The sequence below is a fragment of the Sprattus sprattus genome (assembly GCF_963457725.1).
Source record: "Sprattus sprattus genome assembly, chromosome: 5".
Classification (NCBI taxonomy): Eukaryota; Metazoa; Chordata; class Actinopteri; order Clupeiformes; family Clupeidae; genus Sprattus; species Sprattus sprattus.
In genome coordinates, this window is record NC_137924.1 from 20,747,249 (window position 1) to 20,765,467 (window position 18,219).

At 39.2% G+C, this 18,219-nt stretch overlaps 2 protein-coding genes across 2 annotated transcripts; both read right to left on the reverse strand.

Moving 5' to 3' along the window:
- Window positions 1-1,244: 1,244 nt before the first annotated feature.
- Window positions 1,245-1,983, reverse strand: LOC308365196 (gamma-crystallin M3-like; the record flags this gene model as incomplete). The annotated part of the gene is made up of 3 exons (XM_080838551.1): window positions 1,245-1,523; window positions 1,623-1,865; window positions 1,972-1,983. The coding sequence occupies 3 exons, from the start codon at window positions 1,981-1,983 to the stop codon at window positions 1,245-1,247; spliced, it is 534 nt and encodes a 177-aa protein (XP_080694677.1).
- Window positions 1,984-12,828: 10,845 nt separating this feature from the next.
- Window positions 12,829-13,432, reverse strand: LOC308366068 (gamma-crystallin M3-like; the record flags this gene model as incomplete). Its single annotated transcript, XM_080839703.1, has 2 exons — window positions 13,190-13,432; window positions 12,829-13,101 (listed from the first exon to the last, which is right to left on the reverse strand). Exons 1-2 carry the CDS (start codon window positions 13,382-13,384, stop codon window positions 12,829-12,831), a joined length of 468 nt encoding a protein of 155 aa, XP_080695829.1. The 5' UTR covers window positions 13,385-13,432.
- Window positions 13,433-18,219: the final 4,787 nt, after the last annotated feature.

Sequence of the window (18,219 nt, forward strand, 5' to 3'; positions counted from 1 at the left end):
CATACAGCACAGGATTAAACGTTCTGTTTTGAGAAGTGGGTATACGCTATGCTGACTGAAAAATAAGTGGGTATCCATGTGGTCTGTCAGACATACCGAGTCAATTTGTCTACCATACATTAAGTCTTTCATATTCTCCCATGAATTTAACAAAACCACACTGCTTTGCACTTTTCAGTTTATGCTTTTTCTCCCTTTGACTTAAAGGAAAACGTCGGGATTTTGTAATCTTGCCCCTATTTTTAGACCTTTTTCGGTCTTACTAAGGACACTTTGTGATCAAAATCGTTCTCCTTTTGATGAACATTATAAAACAGCCCCATGATAATCGACTGCTGGCACTAAATGGGGTGCGACATCAGTGCCTGTAGTTTCTGAGAAAGGCAAACGGCTGACTGTAGAAACAGACATTTTCTGTTACTTTACAGTAATTAAAAAAACGAAAGTTCACCTTTTAAGTCTGTGATTCGTGCGCCTTGAAGGCAGTTAAGTGCTTCAGGTGGAGCAACTCCAAAATGTATGTATGTAAACATCATTTACGCGTATTCTGCCTTTGACTAGCACGCTTTTCAGCTACGTGTTTCTGATCAAGCGCCAATACAAGGGGACACATCATATTGCGTTAGAAGTCATTTGTAGTTCTAATATTATTATACATGTGCAGTTAACGGAGCTGTCTTAAGACATCCACCTTTAGAGACATAATTGGTTATACATTTCAGTATGACAGGCGTGAAATGAACAGTTAAGATGAACTTTTAGCAGAAAGTGTGCACACATGTCAGATATTGTCCTTATGCCTTAAAATAATACACAATTTCTGTGTGTATACTATCTCTCCAATACACTGTTATTGTGTCAGGTGCACTGCTATATGTATTTGCTCTCAACCTAACTATACACACCACGTTTAAATGTGGGATTAGACATTTAATAGATGAGTCTCTGTTAGAAGAACACTCAGGATACTTAGTGCTGTAGTCAGTGTTTTGAGGTTTTTTTTTTAGTCATTCTTTTAAAATTTGCCTAAACTTTGAAACCCTGAAACCCAGAAATGTGAATAAGCAGTCAGAAGTGTAGGCTTCCACTTGTTTATATTTGAAACATCCGATAAAAATGAAATATTTCCATTGGTGTAGCAGTTTGTAAATAGTTTTTGAGAAACAATATTAAAAAGTTTAAATCAAGCGGAAGCAATGATTTCAAATCCATAGTCTTCAAAACATTTCTACAGATGTAACAGGTTAGAAACAGGAATCGGTGATGCGCTTCATGCTCATGAATCTGTTGTTGCTGGATCCCATGTCCCTGAAGTTTCTGTACTCGCCAGGCCTCATGTACATCATTCTGCCTCTGTAGTTGGGCTGCTCATACATGAGCCAGTGGCCATCCATGACATTGCAGGACTGGCAGTCAGACATACGATGGCGATCCATGATGGAGTCACAGTCATCCATCAGCTCCATACTCTGACCACTGAAGTTCTCCTTCTCGTAGATCTTCATTCTGTACTGTCCTCTGTGCTGTATTGGAAATAGATCAAATTTAGTAGTTGTAGTACTTTCTACAATCAGCTTTATATCATGTGGACAGAACAGATTAATATTAATTAAAATAATTACCATTGGGATCATGCGGCAGGATTTGATGCAGTCGGTCATGTTCATCATGCGCATATTGTCGGCATACTCGCCCCTCCTCATGAAGAACTGGTTACCCATGAAGTTGGAACGGTCGTAGACCATGAAGCAGCCGCTCTCCACCCTGCAGGAGTGGCAGCGGCTGATGTAGGATTGCATGTCAGAACAGTCGCTCATGCACTCATAAGAGCGACCCTGGAAGTTCTTGTCCTCGTAGAAAATAATCTAGAGGGAAAAAAGAGGAAATTAGGAAATTAGAGACCTTAATTATCTGTTAATGCTTATTTGTTAGATATAATACATACATAATGCTCTCTGCCACTTAACCTACCTTGCCCATCATGGTTGCGGTTGTAGTTCCTCCGAGAACAGTTGAAACTGATGTCCTGCCTGGTTTGACCCTTACTTTTATACCTGACCAAACTCAAAGAAAATGTGCCCCCTATTGTGTAAAGCCCTGACCTAGCGAAATGTCATAGAGGCCCACAGAAAGGTGAAAGGCTTTCACCACATTTCCATGTGAACTGATCTTCAGAACACTTTAGATTATTTAATAGGCAAGACAATAATGTGGGAATTCATAAAGTATGGCCGTCGGTTGCCTTATTTTTTATTTGCCAGTTTCAGTAGAATGAATTATATAATAGGCAAGATGACAATAAATAATGAAATCTAAACAATACGTCATATACATTCTTTGTATGGTGCCATTTGGTCTGGAAATGACAAATAGTGTGGCCTTTCAAGTAGGCTCTTATTAGTAATAGAATAATTATGAATTTGTAGACCTGTCAGAGTATTTCCATTTAGGGATGTTCCTAGTGCAGGACACGCCATCCTAAATGTAAGTAATTAACAGCACTTAAATATCAATAATACTTCAGAAACACATAAGAACAGTCTGAGCACTCTGACACCTGTGATGGGCACCAACAGTCCATTTATTTTTTGCAGGACTTTTCTGAGGACTTGTTATTTACATGAGCAAAAAGTATAACTGAACCATCAGGGACCTTACATTAGTGTCCAATGACTGCAAGACAATTATAAATTAATTATTAGAAGCCTACTTGCTAGCATATTCTGGGACACGTGATAAGAGGCCGCGCAAATAGGTCTTTCCCTTGGTCAACAGGAAGGAGCCGGATTTCTTGATGATGTTAGAAAGCTTTTGTCTTTAATATGACCAGCAAGGTTTTAAGGCAGGCCATTGAAAAGTAAAAGAGAAGTTTATTGACATATATATAAAATATGTACTATTTGACATCCACGTAAAACACAATATTTTGTTTGGCGTATGTGTAAAATAGACATGTTTGATAGATATCAATGTGGAGGATATCTGAGATTGGAATATGCTGAACATCTATACTTCATTTTTTTTTTATCATGTTGTTTAACTGTTGTTAAAGATATTTCTTTCTTCTTGCCGCAGAGCTAGGCCTTTGGTTTTCAAAGTGTTTTGTAAACGTTGCTATCAGCTGTATTTTTATGCTCCAGATGGAATTTTAGGATTGTATAATTTATATTAATGAATGAATAATACTATTAATTGCTGTTGCAAAGGTCACTTGGTGTAATTGGCCATTGATATGTAAATATAAGTGTATCATCCATACTGACACCTCGGTTTTCAGTGGGTCTGGTAATGTATGTCGACAATGTAATTACATTGAAATGTATGTCTACCCCAGGTAATGAAAGAATTTTCCACTGTTATAATTGTCCAAAATGCTGTGGCCCTATTAGTCAACTTTAATATCTGGTCACTTTGTAGGCTGTGTGAGTGAAAGACTTTGCAGTCTGGGGAAATAAATTAAATCGTTATGAAATTGTTCAGCTACTCTTTTGTTTGATTACTGGGTTTACACACTAAAGTATTAACTGCACATAGCCAGTCAGCAAGGTAATACTTTAATAACCGCTATGCTGTACGAGCAGAAATAATTTGATGTTGGCTTTTGTTGCTTCTGAACCTACTATCTGCCAATCCATACAGTCTAATTTTGTGTCTTTCAGCAGATATATGGGTATCTTTAAATATGTAATTATACCTGGTAGAAACCTGCAATTATGCCAATGTAGTGGCTTCTTTACTTGAGGTGACCAAGTTTCTTACGTTCAATAAAACAGATGTGAAGCTGTCATTTTTTTTTCTGGGCCTTTAGTGGAAAGATTACACAAGTAGACTAACAAATAGAAAAATATAATCCTGAGTAGGCTGGGTTTTTCAAAGTGTAAAGAGCTATACAATTTACAAACACACATCACTGATTCTGTCTGTATGAAAAAACAGTAAGAGGAACAGTTCCTTCACCCTGCTTGTTGGCCAAATGATCACTGGTAACTGAAAGAAGTCCTTTTCGTCAACATAATCCGATTCTGGTGCATGGCCAGACAAGGACTGCTGGCTGAAGCTATCCAACCCACGGAACTACAGTTTTCTCAGTCACTTTGGTACATTTCTTGAATCATTAACATTTGCAAAAGAGTAAGTGCATTTCTCGAAACAATTTGTACAAACAGCACCACACAATGGATAACCTGCAAGAACCTGTAGCTTGCTCAAAATCCTTTGTTTACGTCTCAAAGGTTAATATTTATTTGAATTAACATATCAGTTGCATCAGAATGACAAGTCCTTTTGTCATTGTTTACTAACAAGATAGTTAAAAGCTTGGTTATGTAGTCAATATAACTACTCAACTACTGTAAGTATTTTCTAATGTAAACTATAGCTAAGGTAAACAAAGGTTATGAAGACGGTGATTAAAAACACACAAGACTGCTCTTTGTGGCATTTATCAATTTCAACAGTACAAAGTTACACATTGCTCTGTGTGAGATTGACTGCAAGTGATTTGACAGGATTCCCATTTATGCGTTTAATGTTTGTACTGTAAGTTGTTGGCAGATCAGGTCATTGCGATATAGAAAAGAAACAGAAGAGAAACAGAACAGACTGTTCTATGACCACAAACATAGGAAACACTCCTTAGGCAGAACTTTAAACACAGTGCTGCATGGCCTTACCTAGCCTCTTCTACCTCTTCCTCTGTTTTGCCTCCTTTCCCTTCCACCACACACCCTTACTCTTCTCATTCTTTTGCCTGGCAGTTGACCCTGTTCATTTCCCTGTTGTACTTACACTGTCAGAAACGGGAACACCGTCTTATGCGCTGCATATGTATACTTGCCAATTGAAGGTTCATTAGATGCAACCCTGAGCTATTTTAGAGAACTGGTTGATCATTGAGAGCAATTAATGGAAAATGTACCAAAGCAACTGAGAAAAAATAATACTTAAGCAATATAGCACGAGTAGGAGTGGGGTAGGTAAGGGATAATCCCACGGGTGGTGTTCGGCCGTAGCCACTGAGGCTGCAGGCCGAGTGGCGTAGGCAACAACACCCGTGGGATTATCCCTTACCTACCCCACTGCCAACAAAAAATAGTTCCATTGTCAACGTCTTGGTTTGGAATTTTAAGAATTTTGAATTAACGGTTATCATCAACGCAAATTTTTCATTGTGGAGTGATTTATTATTAGCTGTGAAAAGTCTCGTAACTGTTGGTATGTTGACGAATAACCTATAGCAAGGAACGTCTCTCGTCCAATCAGAAACAGCTAAATTACGCGATACCACCCAATTGTTTTATAATACTAAATATTCAATGATCTTTGTGAGCCTGAAATACATCAAACTTTATTACAACATTTGGCTAAAATAAGGTCATAATGGCATGCCAGCATGTTTAAATTACTCTACCACTCAGCTATTAAATGAAAACACTCTGACTGGTATGACTCGGATGATGGGAATCAGCTTGGAAATTAACAAAGAAGGGAATCTCAGACAACACGTTGAGATGCTGAAGCTAAAGGGATGGCTGTACAACTGTGTATAAGGAAAAGTTCAATAAAACAGATGGAATGTGTCTTCTAGATGAACCTGTGTTTGGATCACATGAGCAATCAAACATCCCAGAATCATTTTGTGGTCCACCAAGTAAGCCTCTATAGGCATCTGTAATCACCAGTATCCCAGACCAGAGTAATTTAACAATCAAAGACCCTGTGGGAACTCGTGAATAATCACTGCGGTTGTCACAGACGAAGTAAGGATGGCAGCTGTTGATGTAGGTTTTTTTGTTGTCCAGCAGAGGTCATAGTAGGGCATGTTGCCAAGACTGTCAAAACCCTTTACGATTTAAAATTGTTTTGACAGACATGTTTGGGGCATCCCTTTTCTAAGCGCCTGTTTCTCTGCTGGATCCACCTCTTCGCTCTTCGCTCTTCGCTCTGTCTACTTATAAAAACATCACAATACTACATCCACAAAAAAGGAAATACATTGTTAATCTGTTTTCATTAGCTGTATTTTTTTTACTTGTCAGATTACAACCACAAATACAACATTCTTAACATTTCAGATTCTTAACCTAAATATTGAAATTAACTGCAGGCACATTCACAAAAATGTACAGGCTTTGGAATGGGGGGGGGGGGGGGGGTGACAATGATGACAATTGTTGACTACCTATAAGGCTGAAACTAACTCTATCTGCATTGGAGCAACATATGTATGCATGTAACTCGTGCATGTACATTTCAACAAAAGGGACGTTAGTCAGTGAGACACATGCTTTTACAGTTTTTCACACACTAAAAGCAAAAATTCAGCACAATTTGCACAACCTTCACTTCCTGTATCAATTGCTCGACCCTATTTGGCACTACTTCCCACTACCTTATCTGCATTAGACTCTGATTTTCCTTGTTTACACTCTGATGTCAATTACACATCACCTTGTTGTCAAAACACTACACACAATGTTCAGTTGTTGCACACACTTCTCAAGTAAAATCTCAAATCATCAATCAACAACACACAAATAGTCAACTCTCTAAACATCCAGGTCTTTTGAGCAATTTGCAATGACTGCAGCATAAAAGAGCCTTGAGCCTCTGTTTTGTTTGTTACAGTTTTTTACAATCGGATACACACTCAAATCAAAAGTGTAACACATTTATCAAAACCTTCACTCAAGGAGCAAAACAACGGCTCAGATCTGCACAACTATAAGCACATTTAAACATCACACTTTTTGCGAAACCATACACACAAGTGATTTGCAAAGCACTAAACACACTTTTATGCTTTAGACACAGACGTATATCAAGAGGTCACTTCCTTGCCATTCTAAAACACTCTGTCAAGTTACCACACCTATGAGCCGGTCAAATAAACACAGCCATCAAGTGCCCAAACACATGATTGCTTACAGTTTTTCCCAATCGTTTTCAGGCATTTAGCGAATCATGGGTCAACTTCATCTAATGCTCACAACATCTTTGCACAGCAAGAGTCTTCTCTGGCGAATGGGTTAACCATTTCTCATTGCTTTCACACAAATTTCTTTGAGTTTTAACACACTTTTCAAAACAGTTTACACACTTCTCAGAGAAAGACACAAAACCTAATTGAATAACCTTGTCAACACATTGCAGACACTTAGTAGCAGCCTACTGGCACTGCTCTCTATATTCTAAATATCGTCAGCACCTGTGTGAACTCTCTGTGCAAAACTAATCAAGCAGTTCTCAACCTCTAAAAAAGGGTCAATAGATTGAAGTTGATACCAAGCATGTATCGAGGAGGCCACCACCAACAAACTCAGGATGAGGACAAGGAAAAGGTTGTGGTAGAGGTAGAGGGGCCCCTGTCAGGGGACGTGGCATTCGTGTAAGATGCTCAAATGAAATTAGGGCAAGAGTCATTGATCCATAAAGAATCATGACCTCTCCATGAGAGAAGCTGGCCAAAAGGTTCTTTCAAACCTGAGCTGTCATACTGTGGCATCAATTGTTTGTACGTTCAGCATGACAATGACACTTTGCTGGCCTTCACAGTCAATATAATGTAGTGTGTTTCACTGTATTTGCACTCTTGGCAGCAACAATTTCTATACTTTTGTAAAGGATGTTGTCACAATACAATGTATACTGTAGTTTCACTACATGTAAAGTTACAGTATTTACAACATATACAGTCAAATTCTGATTACGTGTATTGTAACAGTATTTACAGCCTATTGTACTATTTTTACAGAATCAACACACTGGCCCACACTGGTGGCAGGGGGAGATTGTTCACTGCAGAATAGAGTTGACCTTTTCACTGTATATTGAAACCTATCATTTTGACGTACAGAATATACATGTAATGTGGAAAAAGTACTGCAATACTGTAAATATTTTTGTGTCAGAATCTTTGCCATTTTGTGCACATAGAACAAATGTAACGTAATCAATGGTGTTGACAGGTCCTTGTTTAGAATATATGATATAGTGTTTAGCAATACAAAAACAGAACAACAATATTTTACTGTATACAAATTTTCAGATTTTGAATACTTTCTGACAGTATATTCCCTAAGTAAGAGTGCTCAGTACAAAACCCAAATTGTAGTACGTTGTCAGTGGTAAAATAGTCAATACTGTGAGGGTGTTGCACAAAAGTTGAAGTGATGTTTTCATAGGTTGATATTGAAAGCTGTATTTTGAGTTTTGCTATCCATTGTTAAATAAATGAGAAAACATACATTTTCAATTGAGCACAAATTGTAGGTTTTGAAGGAAATTTTTGGTTTTGATGGGTGTGTGATACATTTTTGAGAAGGTAGTGTCATTCTGCAAACATTATATAGTGTTTTGGTCATTTCAGCTTCTGTTAAGGGCTGTGTGTGAGCTGTTTTGAAAAAGTAAACAGTGAATGGAAAAATTCGCCAAAGCGATTGAGAAAAACTGTTATTGCAGACACAACAAACAGGTTTAAGCACTATACTGTAGAAATGCAGCAGATGAGTAACTGTAATCTGTCTTCAACCAAAATGGAAGGAGTCAAAAGAAGAAGAGTGAGGGTGAGAGGGGGAATCCACAGAGGAGGAGAAGGAGGAAGAGGCCGAGGCCATGCCATGAGGCTGAGGTCAAGGTGGAAGTAGAGGAAGAGGAAGACCTGTAGCAGGAGGAAAATGTGCTCAAAGAAGAAGAAGACCAAATGTATCAAATACAGTAAACTTGAAAGGAGGACAGGCCCATATTCACGCAAGAACAAGATATAGAGATCATAAACATGCTTTTGGCAAATACGTAATGCTATCAGGCTCAGAGAAATTCAAGCAAACATTAACGGTGACCATGCCATTTTCAATACAGTAATATCCATCAGGTCTCTCAGTCAACACTGGCGACACTGACAAATCTGTTCATTTTACTGTAAATGGAATTGTAACCTGCATTGGAAACATCTTTTCACCTTTGTCTGATATTTGCTGAGCTTACAGTGTTATGCACACTACTGAAGTAGCATGAAAACTAGGACATGTTTTGTTGTGATTCTCCATGTTGTCATGTTGACTGATTTGGGTATATGGAGAGAATTACGTAAATAATATTTTCATCAGCATTGGTCTTGGGTAGTGTTTTTACTGTTGTAACCAGGTAGCTTTAGGACCCAGGACCTTTTTACGTAGCCCATGGCTGACGTGATTCCCTTTAGCGTTAGGACCCAGGAGTTTTAGGCAGCCCTTGGCTGACGAGCTATTTCCTATATGAGGCCCGCGTTAGTTCAAGTTGGTGTTTTGTATTGGAGGCAATTGTTTGCTGCGTTCACCTAATGCTTTAGGCATTGGATGCATGTAACTCAGGTAGGCTGGCAATTCTCTCATTACATCCACAGTAGCTAGCACGTTTGCATGGTGTTCAACCTGGTGTGATGTAGCCTATTGTTTTTACTACATAGCAACAGCCTCCTCAGCTTCTGGCGTGACGGTGGAAAAGCGTTAAGCAGCGAGGTCACCATTCAACAGCAATCGGTATGTTTGTTAAATGAGTTATTGAGAACATTTATATAATGATGCTATTGCTTTGTGTTACTCATTTTGGTATTTCCACAACAGGTAGAGTCCAGCGACTGCCACTGTTTTTCCCATGTTAGTGTTTCTATAGTTTTGTTTATTTCTGTCCTCAGTTTTGTTTTGATAAAGGGCCTGTTTTGTCTGTTTATTACTTTGGCGTTAGACGTCTATTTTGGAGTCTTGGTCGTGCTGGGCTTGCTCACCTGGTAACACGTGTTATATATTTTGCAGTGAGTGTGCGTTATACATTGCCTTATGGTTGCTGTGCTTCTAAGATAATAATTTGTGTGGCTATATCCTTGCAGTCTTCATTCACGAGTGGTAACGTTCTTCAGGTGGGGAGTTCACCCAACCATACTCAATTTAGGCCATAGGCCCAAGTGTATTAGGCTCACAATCACGCCCTTGTTTTAGTGTGTTATTTTAATAGGATGTGCATACTGTGTATTCAATAAACTTTGTATTTATATTTTTGATACCACTGCCTCTGCCTAAGTTCATTTAATTGGACAGGACTTGTGTAGGAACCTAGACCTAATTAAAGTGTGCTTAACTGAGGGTCTCTCACCCCATCTGTGAGAGTGGCGTAGTCGGAACTCTCAGCACCCCGCCACACTGTATTGTGTATTTTCACTTTCTCTGTGTACTTCACTTACACTACTGTAATCACTGAGAAGTAGTATTGCTAAAAGTGTTTTAGGTTTATAACAGAAGTGTGTAAGTGGTACAAACATAATTCAGTATATGCAATGTGTGTGTTTCATATGGTAACAAAATATGGTTTTGTTAAATGAGTGTATAGATTTTACAAGAGTGTTTCATTTTGCAATGGATCTGATGTTTTTGCTCGTTGGGTGTGTGGTTGTGCTTATTGTGTGAGGCGATTGAAAAGCAAAACAAAGCAGTCAAAATTGTGTGTTTCCGATCGTAAAAAACTGTAAACTATGGAGAACTTTGAAGAGATCGACAACCACAGAAGGACAGGGGTAAGAGTTAGAGGAGGAGGTAAAGGACAAGAAGGAGGAGGTTGAGGAGTAGGAGGACAGAGAGAAGGAAGAGGAGAAGTAGCGGGAGGAGGAGGACAAGGAGGAGGACAAGGAGGAGGAGATAGAAGAAGGAGAATGGTCATCTCTAATGAGATTTGGGCCGCTGTGGTAGACCATGTGCTCAACCATGGTTTGAGCATGAGGGAAGCTGGCCAGAGGGTCCAACCAAATCTCAGCCGCTTCACAGTTGCTGCAATCATTAGAACTTTCAAGGATGGAGAACAGGCACGAAATCTATTTGCCTTGTGTACTGTAATACTGCATATCAATAGAATACAGTGTGCTCACAGTATTTGTATTTTGCAGGAATGAAAAGAGAACCACACTGTGGAGGAAGAACACACACTTTCACTGCCGAACAGGAGACTGAAATTGTAAATATGGTTCATGAGAACAACGCTTTCACACGGTTTACAGTACTGTACTGTTCTCTGTGTGTACCAAAATAAAACTTTTTTTGCTGCATATTTGTGTGCTGTTTTATGTTTGAATATTGAAAAAGTAGGCCTACACTGAGACATTTTACAAAAGGAGAAATTCCAGAGTCATTGCCATTCATTATGGTGTGATCCATTTCGATGTGTAAATGTCAGTAATTTGTTTGTTGTCATTGTAACTTTTTTGTTTGGTATGTCGCTAATTTAAACCTGTGTGTATTACCTTTTGTTAAAGCTTGCACTGCCTTGCACAGCCTTCAAGGCTCCTGGCGGGAGAACGTGACTTTGCTTTTGGGCCTGGCTATTGTCACAGTTTGCTTCAAATTGCACTATTCTCAAGCTTCCTTGTATGAGATCGCACATTTGTACAGCTGGGAATGACTAACGTATTTTTTGTCTTGCATTCCTTGGAGAGGGCAGCAAGGTATGATGCTTGTTCATATGAATTATATGTGCATGATTTAAGCGTTGTGATATTGATGTCAATGTTATTTATTACAGTTTTTCACAGTTGTTAACACCCAAAAAGCGGAAATTCAGCACAACCTGCACAACCTTCAAGGTTGGGATGGTGACTACCCATTTGCGAATGAGCTCCTCATCCACAGAAAAGGTAAAAAAACTAAGAACACCGTTGCACTTACTTGAATTCTGTCATAAAGGCAGGCACACAACAGTCTTCTGCAGTTGTAAAGATGTTCTCTGATATTTGAACTTTTTCATCGATTCTCTTCTCTTGATTAGCTTTGGACAATCAATATGGACGATGGATGCTATAGCAGCGGAAGTGATCGTGGTGGCTGAGATTTTATGCGGAAGTACGTCAGCTCAGCGGCATAACGTGGTTGGTCAATGAAATTGCTAAACATGGAACTGAATCTCATCTAGTGTCAACTCATAATGAAAGGGGTAGGAATACATAAAACACAGAAATTATTTAATACTCGTGTCAGAACGTGTTTGTTTTTACTGCCTGTACTTTGTTTTTTGATTACACAAAAGTTTATTCACATAAACGTGTATTTACCTCCTACATGGTGTGGGCTCAACATGATCCGTTTTTTCGGCAGATAAATCGGAAGTTAATACAAATATAATTTCTCTGTCTCAAGGTTATTAGATGACCGTATCAGACTGATGGGGTAGAAGACTGGTCAGGGATTGTATACCATCTACGTGTCTCTTCAGTCTGGTAAGATATGGTGTCTGTCTACTGTGAGATGTCTACAGTGGTTGTCTGATCCAGCTTTTAAATAATATAAGTAGGAGAGATGAGTGCTTGTGGCTTGATGTGACCAATGGGTAATATCAGTTTTTTTTTAAGCCAGTTAAAAGATCTTACAGAGCATAAAAATGTGAACAAAATTTGGGCTTTTGGTTTAATTGTTAGTAGTGATTGTGCCTCGGCCTCAACCACCAGGATATGGATTGTAGTTGTTATCAAACACTCAGTCACGCCCCCAGAACCTCAATATTTAGTCATTGTGAATGAATTAATCCTAGAATCAGTGTCACCCAGTATGTCTTCCTTCAAAAAAGCAACCTCTTTTTAATTTTGTGCTTTTGTGCTTGTGCAAAAGTTACCTAAAAAGCATAACTATTCCATGCATTCCTATAGTGAGACAAGTGGTCACAGGTCAAAACTATTATGGACAACTAAGCTTATTTCACTTTTTTTTCACCTCTTCAATAGTTCAAAGAAGGAAATGAAAGACTTGAGAACAAATATTTTCAGTCTTTGAATAATATTTTTAATGAGTGCTTTCTAACATCTAAAGTATCCATTTAATTATAGAGAGAATTCATGATGCGCCTCATGCTCATGCATTTCATTCCCTGGTCCCTGAAGCTTTTGTACTCTCCAGGCTTCATGTACATCATTTTGCCTCTGTAGTGGGGCTGCTCATACATGAGCCAGTGGCCATCCATGACATTGCAGGACATGCAGTCAGACATACGGTAGCGATCCATGATGGAGTCACAGTCATCAGTCACCTCGTTCATCTGACCACCAAAGTTCTCCTTCTCGTAGATCCTCATTTTGAAATTTCCTTTGTGCTGTAGAGATATGAAAGTTCATGAAGTATATCACTCCGCACCACAAAAGCCTCAATCATCAGTAGCATCTGACTTCAAAATTATTTACCATGGGGATGTTGCGGCAGGATCTGATGGAATCGCCCATGCCCATCATACGCATCTGGTCGGAATACTCGCCCCTCCTCATGAAGAACTGGTTGCCCATGTAGTTGGGACGGTCGTAGACCATGAAGCAGCCGCTCTCCACCTTGCAGGAGTGGCAGCGGCTGAGGTGGGAGGACATGTCAGAACAGTCTCCCATGCACTCATAGGAGCGCCCCTGGAAGTTTTTGTCCTCGTAAAAGACAATCTGAAAAAGATCATTTTGGTCAATACGGGGATGAATACACTGAATTGCACAAGCATGAAGTCATATTAAGTTGGGTTATATCTTTTAAAATCACTCACTTTCCCCATGTTGATGGACCTGCAAGCGATTCCTGCACCAACTGCCTGCATTCACCCCGACTTTTATACATGCCCACAACCTGTGGTCTGCCACCCTCCCATTGTTTGTAAAAGCCTGACCCAGCAACACACCATTGAGGTGTCAAAGTGCTTTTGTTCTACGTTTCCACGTTACTACAAGCCTTCATTTTAGGGCTTTTATGTGTAACTTCATAATTGTCGGAAGCAGGCATCGCACACCTGGTTCACCTGTTTCATAACTCACCTGGGTCGCCTGGTTAATCAGAAGTTAAATACAAGTTCTGTCTCAACACATGGTCTGTTACTGGAACATTTTCAGACATACTGTATGTGTTTTACTCTACTGTATCTGTTTGGACATACGTACAGTGACCTATGAAGATGAAACCATTGTAATGTTCATCTTCAACCAAGAGATTCAGGAATGAGTTATTTGTTTTACCAGTACTGTATAGTAACAGTACTTGTCAATTCTGGTTCCAATAACTTGTTATGGAGAGCACTGAAAACCATTATTTTTTCTTCAATAAAAACTAATAGATATTTTACCTGAGACAAATATAATTTTCTTTGAATTGATTTGTATTATTATTTTATTTAAAAAAATGTGGACTGACAACTCCTCTTAGCAGACAATGATGGGAAATTGCCAGAACTTACATTTTTTAAAGGGAACATTTGGCGTCATTGTCTGAAACACACATAGCTTGAATGGGACATGAGCTTACTTAAGTCTACTCATTGAGAAATTGAGAAATTAACAAACACTAGTGCAGTGCCCGTAGGAATTATGCATTTTGTAGTGTTAGCAGACGTAGGTGTAGCTGTTGGGTAGTGTAATAGCAAGACATATTTGCACTCCACATAGGTAGGCTACAGGTTACACTGAAGTGTTATTGTGATGCATGTTTCCTTTTCATTAAGAAATGTTTTAATGTTAGCCTTTTTGGAGATATACCAACAAATAAAGTTTGAGATTATGTAGTGGATGCAGTTGAATATAGATGTCAACGTTGCTGTCTAAACTATAAACTGAATGTCATAAAGTGTCATGAAATAGGATCACTTCTTTATTGTAAGGGTAAGTGTAGGGTAAGAATGGTCATGCAGTTGGACTCAAATGTAGGTTAATTTTATTGAATGTATGTAGCCTACTGTACTGTATGACTTCGATGATGCTAGCTTTGACAGCCCACTCTCAGACTGATCGTAAGCTAATAAATGTCCTTACAATGGGAACACAGTTTAAATACTCTGACTGGAGATGGCGTTACTATCCCCCACCCGAATTCAGTGCAGGACTGGGAGGATAACATGACAACGTGGGCCAACATAATTTACAGCGAGATTTGCGCTGACTGGAGATGGCGTTACTATCCCCCACCCGAATTCAGTGCACAGTGCACGTTCGATGCACGTCAATAGGCTAGCTAATTTCACAGCAATTAACGTGAACAGGTTAAATTTACTTACAGATGAGCAGGCCTACTCCAGACGTCAAAGTGTGTGTTCATCGAAGTGTGTGTTCCTCATGAATAGCCTACACACTATAGGACATTTTACGCCAAAATCGCTGGTCTATGTCACAATGTATTGGCTCCCGTTGAAATGCATTGGGTTTAGAAATCGCGTCGCTAAACCCAATGCATTTCAATGCACGGCTAACGGTATACTAATAAACAATATGAATATTTTTGATGGATTACTATTCCCTGTCTGTTAGATGACTGTACAACAGACATTACTTTGAAACTTAATATAAAGAAGCTTAAAAATAAACGAATAGATACAATCAATCACTGTCTTAAGATTACCTGAGCAAAAGTCTGTATCTGTTCACCAAGAAGAATTTGAATGCGAACCTCCTTATCATATCCAACGCTATTCTGAACTTTGAGTGAAGGCAGGATAGTTTAATAACGCTACGCGTTTGATTGTGACGTCACTACCCATAGTGCCGACGGGACGGGAAACGATAACCCATTGTTTCCTATGGGGAACGGTAAAATACAAATATCTCGCAAACTATAAATTCAAAAATTTTCAAAATCAAGGATGCACAGTTTCATGACATGCGTAAGCTACATGCGAAATCTCATAACTAATGTAACTACCGTCAGGGAGATACACCCTAGACAGACTGACACACAGAGATTCCTGGATTTATAGATAGACTAGTGCAGTGCCCGTAGGGGGTAACATCTATGACGACGACTGTTCTATGACTATGACATCATTCACAAAAAAGTGTCCGGATGTATCTGTTGTAATTCGTTTGTACTTTGTTTTCTCATTATTGCAATATTATAAACCTCAGTCTAAAATTACCCTGGCTGGGAGAGGCTGTCATTCGGAAGATAGGCTACTGTGTGTGATCGCCTTTGCTCTGTGTTCATTAAACCTGTCAGAGTGTATGAATAAAAGGCTGGGTGCCAATCAAAATCACAACGCAAGAGTGGAGTAGGCTACTACACCGCTACAACGGTGACATGGGTTTTCACCGTACGGCAAACGGTAAAATACAAATATCTCGCGAACTATGAATTCAAAAATCTTCAAAATCAAGGATGCACAGGTTCATGACATGCGTAAGCTACATTACTTTGAAACTTAATATATAGAAGCTTAAAAATAAACTAATAGATCAAATCAATCACTGTTTTAAGATTACCTGAGCAAAAGTCTGTATCTGTTCACCAAGAAGAATTTGAATGTGGACCTCCTTAACGTATCCAAAGCTATTCTGAACTTTGAGAGAAGGCAGGATAGTTACTACGCGTGTATTGTTTGATTGTGACGTCACTACCCATAGTGCCGACGGGACGGGAAACGATAACCCATTGTTTCCTACGGGAAACGGTAAAATACAAATATCTCGCGAACTATAAATTCGAAAATCTTCAAAATCAAGGATGCACAGGTTCATGACATGCGTAAGCTACATGCAAAATCTCATAACTAATGTAACTACCGTCAGGGAGATACGCCCTAGACAGACTGACACCCTGACACACAGAGATTCCTGGATTTATAGATAGATGTTGAGAGCAATAAACTGAGCATTATTCTTCTGGACAATGGACAAACTGTGGCCTACTGTAACATTTCTTATATTGCCTTTTGAAGTGGGATTTGCCTTCAAGGATCCCCCTTGTAGAGCCAACATATGAGTTAAAGGACTATCTAAAATATCTAAAATCGACTTACATAGTAATGTCCTTGAAGGCATTATAAATACATTGGCCTATGTTTCAGGGTTGTCCACCTCTGCTAACTCTGTAATAAAACTTAGAGAGAGGAAGTGGTATGAGAAGCCATCTCCACAACTGATCAAAAAAGGTTTATTTTCAAACCTGTTCAATAATCCATCTTCACAGAATGTCTGTCAGCAGGACAGAAAGGCAGTATGGAATTCAGACTTGCCTATTGTGCAAATTAAATTTGGTAATTTTATTATCTGGGCATTTGTCAAAAAATGGTCGCTAATATTGCAGCTGACCCTTATTAGCTCAAACATCAGGGATCATTGAACGTCTTTGCCGGGCCAAACCAACTTGCATGAAACTGTTTTATCACAGCTGGATTGTGAGATTTGTGGGTTACAGGGACATTTAAGCGCTACATCAGTGTGGCCATGAATAAGACGAGAAGCTAGCAGTGGCACTGTCATCGACCAAATGGAGAAAAATGGCACAATTCAAAAAGCATGTGGGATGGGGATTTTTTTTTTTTTTTTTTTTGCCCAGGTCAATGTACTTTGCCTGTAATACAAATACATGCAATATAGCAAAATATGCAAAATTTGGTTTTTCCTTACTTTCAGACTTGATGCTGAATTTAGTGAAACATATACAATAGCAGGCTTTGCATAAAACGTCCCAGGACATTATATTATTAGGCCTATATGATCATATAAATTGTATAGTATTATATAATAAGGGATAATGACCAGGTTTATTTGTCGTTGTATTTGATAAGAACGCCCCTGTTGGACTGATGGACTTCGATGGTCCAGATAACAACAAAAACATCTCTCCAGGGGCGGCGCCAGGGGGTGCTCTAATTCCCCTTGATTAGCCATAGCATTATTTGTTTAAAAGGCGGCAATTAGTGATCTATTGTGATAATTTCATATATGTAAGTGTTATATTATAGGCAGAATACGTGCGCAGGGGGAGGGGGGGTGGCGGCTAGTGATCTACCCTGATAATGTCACATATTCAAGTGTTATAGGCAGAATATGTGTGCGGGGGAGGGGCGTGGCGGCGGCTACAAACATGAAAAAGAAGGGTAGGGGACTGTAAAATGTTTTGGAAATCACTGGCACATCAGTCGGCCGCGGATTACTTTCAAGTCAGAATGGTGGTCCCTGGGACAAAACCAGTTGAAAACCCCTGTAGTAGAGAAACATGTGACACAAAGGCTATCATCCTCATTTTATAGCACCCTCGCGTAAACGCAGAGCTCCCCTGTAGCACTTGCAGAAAAAAATGTCTGGCACCCCCACTGCATCTCTCAGGGAGGTCACTGCATGTCATTAGGTAGAATGGTGTGTAATGACTGAACGATAGATGGAGAGACCACATAAAGATTGAACAAATGATTCTTCTGTCTTATTTATTGACCGAATGACTCTTTACTGATACACAACTACAGGCACGCAACACC